A 12,932-nucleotide genomic window follows, 5' to 3' on the forward strand; every position below is an offset into this window, starting at 1 on the left:
ATAATAGCCTATCAAGGTCATCTCACACCTAACGGCATTTTTATTTCCCATTTCCAATTATAGAGGATTTGATTCTAACGTGAGGCCAGGACTGAGTCATCTAATGTCCTGATCCCAGGGCATTGTAGGTCACTACTTTTTTCCCCCCCTTTGGTCCTTTTTCCTATGAGACCAAAAGAGCTTTGTAAATTATATTAGAAGAGATTAAAAATTTAAAAACAGACACTTAGAACATATAACAAATTAAAAAACAGACCCTTAAAAGAGATTAAAAATTTGAAAACAGACCCAAAATCCTAGATGGTCTTATAAATATCATTAAAACGACTTTGAAGACCAGTATGGTTGTAGTATAACCCTAAGGACAATACTTATTCCAGGGAGGATCTGAGAAGACATCTGTGGTCTAGAAAGGTTCTGGAAAATCTAGCCACCCTGGAGGCCATTTCCTAGTTAGAGAAGTAACCAAGCTCTCTAGGTGTTTGGCTCCACTGCTGGCCAAATTCTTCAGCACCTACAAATCCAAACCACAAATCCAACCACTTCTTGTGTTAGAGTATCATACATCTCAGTGTCTAATTCATTTTTTCTCTCTTCCTTCAAAAGAATTGCCAAAAGTATTTCCTAACTTGAGTGAAGCAATACTTAAATGTCCCAGGTCCATTTTTTAAATGTAATAAGTGATATAACACTTTAATTCTACTTATATATGTTTAACAACATAATTGCAGTTTAATTTTTTTTTCTCTGCTGTGTTTCTTTCCTAACAAGTAGTAGTACATTGTAAGGTCTAAAATATAAATTGCGTTTGGTAGCTAACACAAAAAGCTTTTACTTTCTTCTAAGTAAATTGTGATGGTCAGAAGGGACAATATTGTTTATCTGCTATTTCTTCCCTCTAGGAGCATTTCATGGAAGTAATCAGAAACCAGGAATTTGTATTATTACCAGCCAGCGAAATTGCAAAGCTCTTGGCAAGTGATGACATGAACATTCCTAATGAGGAGACAATATTGAATGCACTTCTTACTTGGGTCCGTCATGATTTGGAACAGAGACGGAAAGATCTAAGTAAACTTTTGGCTTATATTAGGCTACCTCTTCTTGCACCACAGGTAATTAATAGGTACTTGTTTATAGGAATTTTTCTTTGCCTATTCTATCAAAGAAAGTAATTTTACATGTATTCCTATGAAACGTGTAGGTGAAAAGATAGTAGCTAACAAAATTCTGCTTATGTTTTCAGTCCAGAAGATCTGGCTACCTAAATTGCTTCAATTAAGTAACATTGGTTTTTTTTTGTTTATTTTATTTTGAGATGGAGTCTTGCTTTGTTGCTCAGGCTGGAGTGCAGTGGCCCGATCTCAGGTCACTGCAACCTCTGCCTCCCCAGTTCAAGTTATTCTCCTGCCTCAGCCTCCCAGGTAGCTGGGATTACAGGTGCGTGACACCATGCCCAGCTAATTTTTATATTTTTTAGTAGAGATAGGGTTTCACCATATTGGCCAGACTGGTCTCAAACTCCTGACCTCAGGTGATCTGCCTGCCTTGGCCTCCCAAAGTGCTGGGATTACAGGCGTGAGCCACCATGCCCATCCTCAGTTAAGTAACATTCTTGATTTGGGGTTAGTAATTTAATTGACTCAGCTACAAACCTATCCTACCAATTGGAGGAGAATTACTAAAACTGCTAATAAAAGGAGTACTGGACTCTAGAAACCAGAAAATTTAGCTTAATTTCTTTGCCACATGTTTAATAAAGTGTCCACAAAATATTGGATTCTGGTGATATATAGATTAATAAGGTATATTAGTAGTCAAAGCTCTGACATTTTAAAACTCTGTGACTTGGCATATTCACACAGCTCAGTTTCTTCATCTGTCAAGTAGAGATAATGTCTTCCCTGACAATCTCACAGGATTATTATAAGGATCAGAAACATGCTCTATTACATAAAATGTGCTATGAATAAAAATATTATTTCAGAATTCAGAGCTATCTAGTTGGTGCATTCAAGGGAATCAGTCATAACATTTACATGCATAGTTTTCCCCTTTTTACAATTTTCACTGGAGTATATAAAAATTTTCCCTGCATACTTTGCTGCCTATCTCAAGGCCTTGAATGGTGAAAGAGGTTTTGAAAGCAGAAAAAGAATGAGCTGTTACTGTTCAAGTTCAGACTTTCTTTTTCTTTTTTTAAAGTGTCATAAATGTTCTCTTATTTGCAGTTATCTTGAGCATAATGCATTATTTCCTGCTGCTGTGAGCAAAAGTTACTGTTCTTTACGTTACAGAGACAGTAATCAATGTGGATGCTTTGTAAGACCTTCCTCTTCAGAAATAGAATATTGTATAAATACATAGGACTGAAACTGCATGAGTTGATAATTCAGGAAAAGTAACATGATAAAATGTTTCTCTTGAAATCAGATTTTTAAAAGGGAGTTACATTTTTACTGCTACTTAGCAGATTTTAAAAAATTCTTTCTAGATGAAATCAAACCAAATCTGAAAAATCCTATTTGACTTTGAAAAGAATCTGTGCAATTAAGTAACCTGACAATTTAGTTCACTTCTGTAGTTTCAAATATTCATGATACTATATTTGCACGACACTCATAGACCTTTAAAATATCTCTTATCCGGGATACTACTGGTAATCCTAGCCATAAGTTCTTAGGGTTGAAGGGCATTTTGGAGATCATTTGTTCCAACACCTGTTGTGCAAATGAAGTGACAGACCAAAAAAGTAAATCCATATGTTCAAAATCACAGTGTGATTGCATAAATTCCTCTCTTTCTGCATTGTGGTTTTAACTGGTTTTTGCTATTTGGCTAACATCATAGGGCTAATAAGAGGCAGAGGTGGGACTTGAACCCAAGAACAGTTCTGTACCTTATCCACTAAACCAACCATTCTGCCTCTTGAATGTACTGTGTGTAAAATTGCTGGAGGTAGCAGGGAGATGGTATCAGATGGAGGAAGAAATAGATTAAAAAATAAATCAGTGATTATAATGAGATGAAGACTGTGACAGATACGTGAATGTGGCATTCTGAAAATAATGGAAGTAACCCACCCAAAAGGGGGGGTTGACGAGAAAGCGGGGAGAACTTCTTACAGTGTTATTTGATCCACATTATGAATTAGCCACCCAAAAGAGGGGGCATGATAACCAGGAGAAATAGGAGCTGTACTTCATCATGAAGTCACGAGCAAATATATTGTATTTTGGAATGTGATGGTAGAGTGCAGGAATAAAAGGGGATAAAGTCAAGAGATGAGGCTGAAGAGAGGAATGGACCAGAACATGGAGAACCTCTAGTTATGCCAAGGAGTTTGAATTTTATCCTGAAAGCAAGGAGGAAGCACTAAAGGATTTTTTAATAGGAATGGAATAATTATAATTTTATTTCAGAAAGGTTACTGTAACTGCATTGTGGAGAATGGATCTGAGGGGTCAAAGCCAAAAACCCATTAGGAAGGCTTTTGGAATTCAGACAAGTGAATGAGGCACACTCTGGCAATGGATATAGACAGAAATTACCAGGCTCAAGAGCTATTTATGAGGTCAGTTTGACAAAACTTAATGATTGAATGGTGAGATTATACGAAAAGAGGAATTGAGACTGACTCTGATTTGTGCAATTAGGCTGATTAAAAGGTGCTCTCGATTGAAACAAGGAATATAGAATGAAGAGCTAATTCAGGGAATGGGGAAGGAAGTTGAAGAATCATGTTCCCAAAGCTTCTTGGCACCTTTAATTCTTTTAGAGTCTAAGGACTCTGAAGTCTTTAGACTTTTTTGAAAACTACTTCCTTAGATTGTTGAATCCAAAGGCAAGAGAATGACACTGGCCAAGGAGTACACAAGAGTGCTTGGGATGGAACCCTAGGAGACACAGTATATAGAGGTTGTTCCCAAACCTGGCTAAATAACTGGAGTGTTATTAAAAATTGATATCATACTTCAAAAAGGACGAAGTTTTATCATCATCCTTTGCTACAGAGAAGACAAGGAAGGGAAATCCAGTGGATTAGCCCAGTGGTTCTCAAAGTGTCATCCCTAACAGGAAGATCAGCACTACTTGGAACTTCTTGGAAATACAGATTAGGCCTCACCCCACACCTACTGAATATGAAACTCTGGGGCTGGGGCCTAGCAAATGGTGTTTTAATAAGTCTTCCAGTGGCTTTGATGCATCCTCAAGTGTGAGAACCATTGTCCACCATAAGTAGTGGTGATGGAAGCCACATTGCCTTGTATAATTTAAACAAGTTACTTTACCTCTCAGAACGTTTTTCTTTCCTACAGTGATAATACTGTGCTGCAGTACTGTGACATTTAGAGATACTGGCAGGGTTGTTTTTTTTCATTGCCAAAAGTGAATGGCAAGATTGCAGAATTAGAGTTATCAGATAATAAAGTTTTGAAGTAGACACTAAAATAATGAAGAAAGTGTTGGATTGTATCCTGTATGTTTTATTTTAAAAGGTAGGAAAATATAACAATTATTAAATTGCCATATGCCAATCAAATAATAAATGACTAATATTTTTAAAATTCAGATTAGGTCTGATTACCAAGAGAATTTATTTTTATGAAATAGCTCCTTTTCCAGTGATACCAACTAAATGAGATTTTATCCTACTCTGTTAATATGAAACATTCCACTTACCCTGGCTAGAAGGGATTCAACTTACATGCAGTAATTTTATCATAGTGTCTCCAACAGTAGATTCTTAAAATAATATAGGAAATAATGCCTGATGATCATTTTTGTATGGCTTTTTTTTTTTTTTTTTTTTTTTTTTTTTTTTTTTGATGGAGTTTTGCTCTTTTTGCCCAGGCTGGAGTGCAGTGATACAATCTTATCTCACTGCAACCTCTGCCTCCTGGGTTCAAGAGATTCTCCTGCCTCAGCCTCCCGAGTAGCTGGGATTAACAGACACAAGCCACCATGCCCAACTAATTTTGTATTTTTAGTAGAGATAGGGTTTCACCATGTTGGCCAGGCTAGTCTCAAACTCCTGACCTCAGGTGATCCACCTACCTCAGCCTCCCAAAATGCTGGGATTACAGGCGTGAGCCACCGTGCCAGACCTTTGTATGACTTTTTAAAAAACTCTGAATAATCCAGAAGAGAAGTATTTATGGTCATTTTATTTTATTATTTTGAGGCAGGGTCTCACTCTATTGCACAGGCTGGAGTGCTGTGGTATGATCATGGCTCACTGCAGCCTCAATCCCCTGGGCCCAAGAGATCCTCCCACCTCAGCCTCCTGAGTAGCTGGAACTACAGACACACACCACCAACAGCACCATGCCCAGCCAGTTTTTAAAATTTTTGTTTGTTTGTTTCTTTTTGATACAGAGTCTTGCTGTGTCGCACAGGCTGGAGTGCAGTGACGCAATCTCTGCTCACTGCAACCTCCATCTCCTGGGTTCAAGCGATTCTCGTACCTCAGCCTCCTGAGTAGCTGGGATTACAGGCACATGCCACTATGCCTGGCTAATTTTTGTATTTTTAGTAGAAACAGGGTTTACCATGTTGGCCAGGCTAGTCTCGAACTCCTGACCTCAAGAGATCCACCCACCTCGGTCTCCCAAAGTGCTGGGATTACAGGTGTGAGCCACAGTGCCCAGCCAGTTTTTAAAATTTTTTTGTGGAAATAGGGTCTCACCATGTTGCCCTGAGTGGTCTTCGACTACTGGACTCAAGTGATCCTCCCACCTCAGCTTCTCAAAGTACTGTGATTGATTTTATCTTACTTTTGAAAGCATTCCAAACATTTCAATTTGATCAAATTGTAAACCATGTGACTAGAAATACTAGAACATATGTACATTATTTAAAAGATTTTGACACCTAAATTGTAAATGTTTTCAATATTTAGCCTGAATTTATAAGTATCTAAGTCTCTGCTATTCTACTCTCAGTTTAGTATTGTTTTCTAAAGAAAGTCGGAAATATAAAATGAGTCAGTATTTACCTTTAGCATTCTTTTGGTTTACAAGGTCTTGATACTAAAACAACTTTTTTTTTTTTGTACAGAGTCTCACTCTGTCACCCAGGCTTGAGTGTAGTGGCACAATCATAGCTCACTGCAGCCTCAAACTCCTGGGTTCAAGTCATCTTCCCACCTCCGCCTCTCGAGTAGCTGAGACTACAGTCGCTGTGCCCCATCACACATCTGGCTAGTTTTTTTTTTTTTAATTTTTTGTAGAGACAGGGTCTCACTTTGTTGCTCAAGCTGCTCTCAAACTCCTGGCCTCAAGTGATCCTCCTGCCTAAGCCTCCCAATATGCTGGGATTATAGACATAAGCCACCTTGCCCAGCCTCCAAAACATTTTTTTAACATGTATAGAGTTCATAAATTATTCACATTCTATTTGTGTTTGAGGGGACAGTTTTAGAGCAGTAGTCATAAGGTGAACAAATATGAATGAGGATAAAAATTTACAAAATGAAACTTTGTTCCTGTATTATGAATGCTTTCATTTTAATAATTTGCTCTTCTTTTATAGCAGAGAAGGCATTTAGTATTCACCAGAAATGCAGAGTACATGAGAATATATATTTTGTAGTTTTCTCTCAGTGTCTTCTGAATAATTTTCTAAATGATATCTGGTTCCTCCCATTTGATTAATCTGATACTTAGATTAATGACTTTTTTAATTCAAATGTAATTAATCCTACTTATTCATAATTTATATATACTATCTGTATATTAGGAAATATACTTTGCTTCAAATTGCAGTTACTATTGAGTCTCCCAAGAGTTTACTTTCTACATTTTTTTCACATATTTTTATTTAGAAACGACTAAAGTAATTGTATATAATAGAATTAACATAAACATTAAAATTAACCTTAATGAGCCAACTTTATGCATATTCACTAATGGTTTCTGTGACAAGTATAACTATGTTTTGTATGCATAGAAAAAAATGTGGAGTAATTAATACCAAAATGTAAATTCTGGTGTAGGTCAGGGGACTTATGTCTTATTTTGGCTTTTTTGCCTTTGGTATGCAGTGCTAGTTTCCAAATACCACCAACTTTTTTATAGTGACTCTTTTTAGAGACTGTTTCCCTCTTCCTCTATAAAAACATGAACATATCATCAACATCATTAGTCATTAGGAAAATGCAAAATAAAACCACATTTTCCACCTTCCTGAATGGCTAAAATAGAGACAAACTAACAATTGGTGAGGATGTGCAAAAACAGGAACCCTCGTACAATGCTGGTGGGAATGTAAGGTGGTGCTGCCACTTTAGAAAACAAGTTTGGTTGTTTCTTAAAAAGTTAAACATAAATTTGCCATATGCCCCAGCAATTCTACTCCTAGGTAATAATTACCCAAGAGAAATATATCCACACAAAGACTTGTACATAAACGTTCTTGGCAGCTTTATCCATAATAGCTTGAAACTGGAAGCAACCTAAGAAGCATCTATCAACTGATGAATGGATGGATAAAATGAGGAATAGACCGACAGTGGAATATTATTCAACGATAAAAAGAAATGAAGCACTGATACGAGTAGCTACAGCAGGGACAAGTCTCAAAAGTATGCTAAGGGAAAGAAGCAAGACACCAGAGTCTCCACATTGTGATTCTCTGTATATGAAATGTCCAGCAAAAGCAAATCTGTAGAGACAGATTAGTGCTTGGGACAGAAGACAGGAATGAGGATCAACAGTAAATGGGCATGTGGGATGTAATTGAGGTGAAGAAAATGTTTCAGAACGGTTTTATGGTAATGGTTCCACAACTAGGTAATTTACTACAAATCACTGAATTGTGTACTTGGAATGGATAAATTAGGACATGTAAAATATGCCCCAATAAAATTGTAAAGAAATATAACAAATACAACCCGCAGTGTATCGAAAGTATACACTCTGACCAGAAAGGTCTTTTTCCAGGAATAATGAAATGATCATTAAGAAACCTATGAAGGGACAAGGCATGGTGGCTCATGCCTGTGATCCCAGCACTGTGGGAGGCCACGGTAGGAGGAGCACTTGAGTTCAGGAGCTCAAGACCAGCCTAGCCAATATGGTGAAGCCCTTCTTTACTAAAAATACAAAAATTAGCTGGATGTGGTGGTGCAGGCCTGTAATCCCAGCTACTCAGGAGGCTGAGGCAGGAGAATTGCCTGAACCTGGGAGGCAGAGGTTGCAGTGAGCTGAGATTGCGCCACCACACTCCAGCCTGGGCGACAGTGAGACATCCCGTCTCAAAAAAAAAAAACCAAACAAACAAACAATGAAAATCTATATTATCTTTATTGAATATAATAAAAATAGATGACTAAATGTTACAGCAACTATTGTCCTAAATAATGAAACACTAAAACCATATCAATTCAAACCAGAAACAAGATACTCTATCATCCTAATTATTTAACATTCTTTAGAAGGCTTTAGCAATTGCAATAATAAAATAATTGGCATACACATTAGAAAAAGATATTCAACTATCCCTATTTGGTGACAGTTATGATTATTTGCATAACACATAGAGCTTAATAAGGGAATTTGATAAAGTAATAGGTTAATACAAGTGTAATCAGTAGATTTTCTCTCCTGCAAAACATATATGAAATAAACTTTTAAAACCCATTCCCAATAGCAATGAAAATAATAAAATATATAGGAAATGTATAATCAAGAAAGGTATAATATGTAGAAAGCTATACAACAAATGGAAAGGCTTCTTGAACAGAAAGACTTAATATAAAAACATCAGTTCTTCAAAAATTAATAAAATTAATAAATTTAATTAATAAATAAATTTAAGTTCTTATTAGAATTCCAAGAGAATCAGGATAAAAAAAAACTGGATAAATTTGTCTTAAGTTTACATGAAAAATAAAGGCACAATAATAGCCAAGAAAGCTATGAAAGTTAACAGCGAGGGACAACCTAAAAATATCGGGTATCAGAATATGCTATAAAGACACTGTAGTAAAATGTGCTATTTAGAAATAGGAGTAGACAAATAGATCGATAGAACAGAATAAAGAATTAAAAGAAAAACCTCATATACCTTGAGATCTATTTATGGAATGTAATATATGACCAAGATTCAATTCAGTTGGAAATGAAGGGGGTTATTTATTAAGTGGTACAGAACTGGCTCTTGATCTTAAAGAAAATAAAAATGCTCCTCCACTCTTACTCTTTTTAAACATTAATTCCAAAACAAATGAATTTCACATGGATCCTTGGCCTAAATGAAAGAAAACAATAAAATCTTGCCAGGTAATCTAGGAGACTACATCTACAAACTGAAGCAAAAAGACTTTCTAAGCAGGACTATGAAAAGAAAGACACATATTTGATGACCTAAAAATGAAAAATTATTTGAATAGCAAAAGTATTATGAAACAACCTTAATAGACAAATGATTAAAAATCTAGAAAAATACAGTTGAAAAATAAAGGATTAGTGTGTGTATTATAAGGAACTCTTACAAATTTTTAATCAAAAGATAGTAGACAAAAGGAGGCAGATAAAGGAAGAAAAAAGTACAAATGGTCAAAATATTTTTAAATGCTTATATTCACTTATCAGAAAAATTCAAATTAAAGGGAAAATGTGATATCATTAACAAAAAGAGCTAAAACACTTATTCCTGGCAGGAATGTTGTGGTCTTCTGCTCTTATATATGGCTATAATGGAATGTGAGCTACTTTGCTATACATGGCTGTCTCTATATATAGACACACATATATATGGCCGTATATACATATATATGGCTATATACGTGGCTATATGTATAGGGCACTCTCTCTCTCTCTAGATATATATATGTATACATGGTTCTCTATATATATATAAAATGGAATGTGAGCCACTTTATTATACATGACTATAATGGAATGTGAGCCACTCTGGAAAATAATCTGACAACATTGATCATACACATAGACACACACAGGTACACATATATGTGCACACACATGCATACATACATACATATATACTTTGACCCACCTGGAATCAATTCAATTCTTAGAAATCTATCCTATAAAGGTAAAAATTAATCATAAGGACTTTTGTACTGGACTTGTTTTTAGTAGCAGAAAAAAGTATATTTATATATGCATGTATGTATATATACATATGAATATATGTATGTACATACTGCAACAAAGTTAATGTCTGTAATAAGGAAATGGCTAAAAAATTAGCATATCTATATACTATAGAGTATTATTCAGTTATTAAAAAGAATAGATCAGGCCGGGCGCGGTGGCTCACGCCTGTAATCCCAGCACTTTGGGAGGCCGAGGTGGGCAGATCACGAGGTCAGGAGATCGAGACCATCCCAGGTAACACAGTGAAACCCCATCTCTACTAAAAATACAAAAAATTAGCCGGATGTGGTGGCGGGCGCCTGTAGTCCCAGCTACTTGGGAGGCTGAGGTAGGAGAATGGCGTGAACCTGGGAGGCAGAGCTTGCAGTGAGCCAAGATCGTGCCACTGCATTCCAGCCTGGGCGACAGAGCAAGACTCCGTCTCAAAAAAAAAAAAAAAAAAAAAGAATAGATCAGAACTATACCTTTTCAGAAGACCTGGAGGAATTTTCGTGAGATAATGTTGAGTAAAGATGGTAAGATGCAGCAAAGCATATAATAAAACAATTACTAAAAGAAAAAACTGTAAAAATTACTACATGTATTTATATATGTTATACATATAAATGTATGAGAATTATGTCAGCAGAGGATTGCATAAATATGAAGAAAATATGAAAGGCTGCACACCAGGTTGTATTTATAAGGCAGGGAAGAATTGCAGGATGGGGAGGGAGGATGGAGAACCAAGCACAAAAGGAAAAGATTTTAAATTTTTTTTGTTTTATTTAATTTCCAATGTGATCGTATTTTCATTTTATTTTTTAAAAGACTATCATTTTTAAAAAGACAAGGTGTAATCGTATTGTGCTATATAAACATATAAAAATTGTATTTGTGTTATATAAATATATAAAGTTGGATTCAGTGACACAAAAGGGATTTTAATGTTTTTAGACCAATCACTGTTTGGAGTTCTTTGTCCCTTGAGAAATTGGTAACTTTTGCTTTTGCAGTTGTTAGTTGGACATTGTTTAGCAAAGTTAACGCAGCATAATTAGTCAACTCCCACTTATAATTATTCTTCCATTAGAATTAGTTCTGATTTTAATAGTAAAATTATTTATTTTAGAAAATCTGGAAATTATAGAAAAGTAATAAAAAAAACTTTATTTAAAAAGCGCCAGTATTCCTACTACCCAGAGATAAGCACTACAGTACTAAGATTTTAGAGTATACCATTTATGCTACTCATGTTTTGTTTTTCAATGAAATTTAAAATGTAAATCTTGTAAATGTTGCATATTTTAGTTAAAAATATGTGCCTATGCTTGAATTTTTTAAAAATATGTAAAAATCCTTTTGATAATTATGTCATTTTTTTCTGTAAACCCTACCATTTTCTTAGTCATTCAGTATACATACCCACCGCTATTCTTTTCTAGTTCCTGGCAGACATGGAAAATAATGCACTTTTTCGGGATGATATAGAATGTCAGAAACTCATTATGGAAGCAATGAAGTACCATTTATTACCAGAGAGACGACCCATGTTACAGAGTCCTCGTACAAAACCTAGGAAGTCAACTGTTGGTACATTATTTGCAGTTGGGGGAATCGATTCAACGAAAGGTATCAAATAATCTTTTATTTGGGGGAGGGAGGAACAAAGAAAAAGATATTTTAATAAGTACATATATGTCCAAAGAACTCTTTGGAGAAATGGCTGGTTGCAGGACAGGGGCAGAAAAAGTACCAGAGAATTGTGTAACATCCTCTAGACCGGAAAAAAGGAAGTGGTCAAAGAATGATGGAGACAGGTCAAAAGACACAGGAAACAGCTTGTAAGGGCTACTACTGTCCAAATCTGGGATAATCTGAGCATCAAAATAAATAATAGTAAAGGATTATAACCTATGAAATCAATAAGTATTCATGGTTCCACACCTATACAAATAAGGGAGAAAGGAAAGCTCTTCCTTACAGAAGAATGCCAATGAATGAATATAGAAGGAAAGATGAGATTACAAAAGTTACCATTTAGTAACCACCAATAACCAATTCAGTCGAGAATTATCAGTGGATGCTGAGACTAGTGGGAAAAGTTTGACAACAGGATACTTAGTCTAAAAGTGTCTCTCAGCCACACGTTTACTAGTTACAAATATACAAATAGTATATTTACAGTAGAAAAACCTGGCACACAGCACTTAAGCAAATGATCAAAGATAATGTTGACAGAAATCAGACTAAGCGGCAGCATTGTGCAGGACAGGATGCACGGAGAACTCAGCCACCCATCTATGCCGTCCTTGCCAAGAGTGTATAACCTGAATCTAATCATGAGGAGGAAACAAATCTAAGTTGAGAGATAGTCTACAAAATAACTTATCTGTCTGTAGTATTCAAAAATGTCAGTGTCATGAAATAAAAAAAAGATTCAGAAATTGTTCCAGATTATAGGAGACTAAAGAGATGTGACAGCTATTATAATGCATCATCTTGGATTTTCTTTTCCTGTAAAGGACATAACTGAGACAAATGACAAAATCCAAATAAGGTCTGTAGATTAGATAATAACGTGGCATAAATGTTAATTTCAGGCGGGTACTGTGGCTCACGCCTGTAATCTCAGCACTTTGGGAGGATGAGGTGGGTGGATCGCTTAAGGTCAGGAGTTCAAGACCAGCATGGGCAATATGGTGGAACCCCGTCTCTACCAAAAATACAAAAAAATTAGCCAGGCACGGTGGCACACGCCTATAGTCCCAGCTACACTCGGGAAGCTGAGGCAGGAGGATCACCTGAGTCCAGGAAACAGAGGTTGCA

General features: G+C 35.9%; 1 protein-coding gene across 8 annotated transcripts in view; it reads left to right on the plus strand.

The window, feature by feature from the left end:
• The window catches only part of KLHL5 (kelch like family member 5), a 77,534-nt gene that overhangs the window by 40,540 nt on the left and 24,062 nt on the right, over window positions 1-12,932 (plus strand). For all 8 annotated transcript variants that reach the window (XR_001444743.3, XR_013417819.1, XR_013417818.1 and 5 more), the window contains 2 exons: window positions 903-1,115; window positions 11,549-11,735. Coding sequence is in view for 5 of the 8 variants with exons in the window: in XM_028848395.2 (XP_028704228.2) it covers window positions 903-1,115; window positions 11,549-11,735 (400 nt within the window). In the remaining 3 variants the exon portion in view is untranslated. The remainder of the gene's footprint in view (window positions 1-902; window positions 1,116-11,548; window positions 11,736-12,932) is intronic.

This window comes from Macaca mulatta, chromosome 5 (genome assembly GCF_049350105.2).
Source record: "Macaca mulatta isolate MMU2019108-1 chromosome 5, T2T-MMU8v2.0, whole genome shotgun sequence".
In the NCBI taxonomy this organism is placed as follows: Eukaryota; Metazoa; Chordata; class Mammalia; order Primates; family Cercopithecidae; genus Macaca; species Macaca mulatta.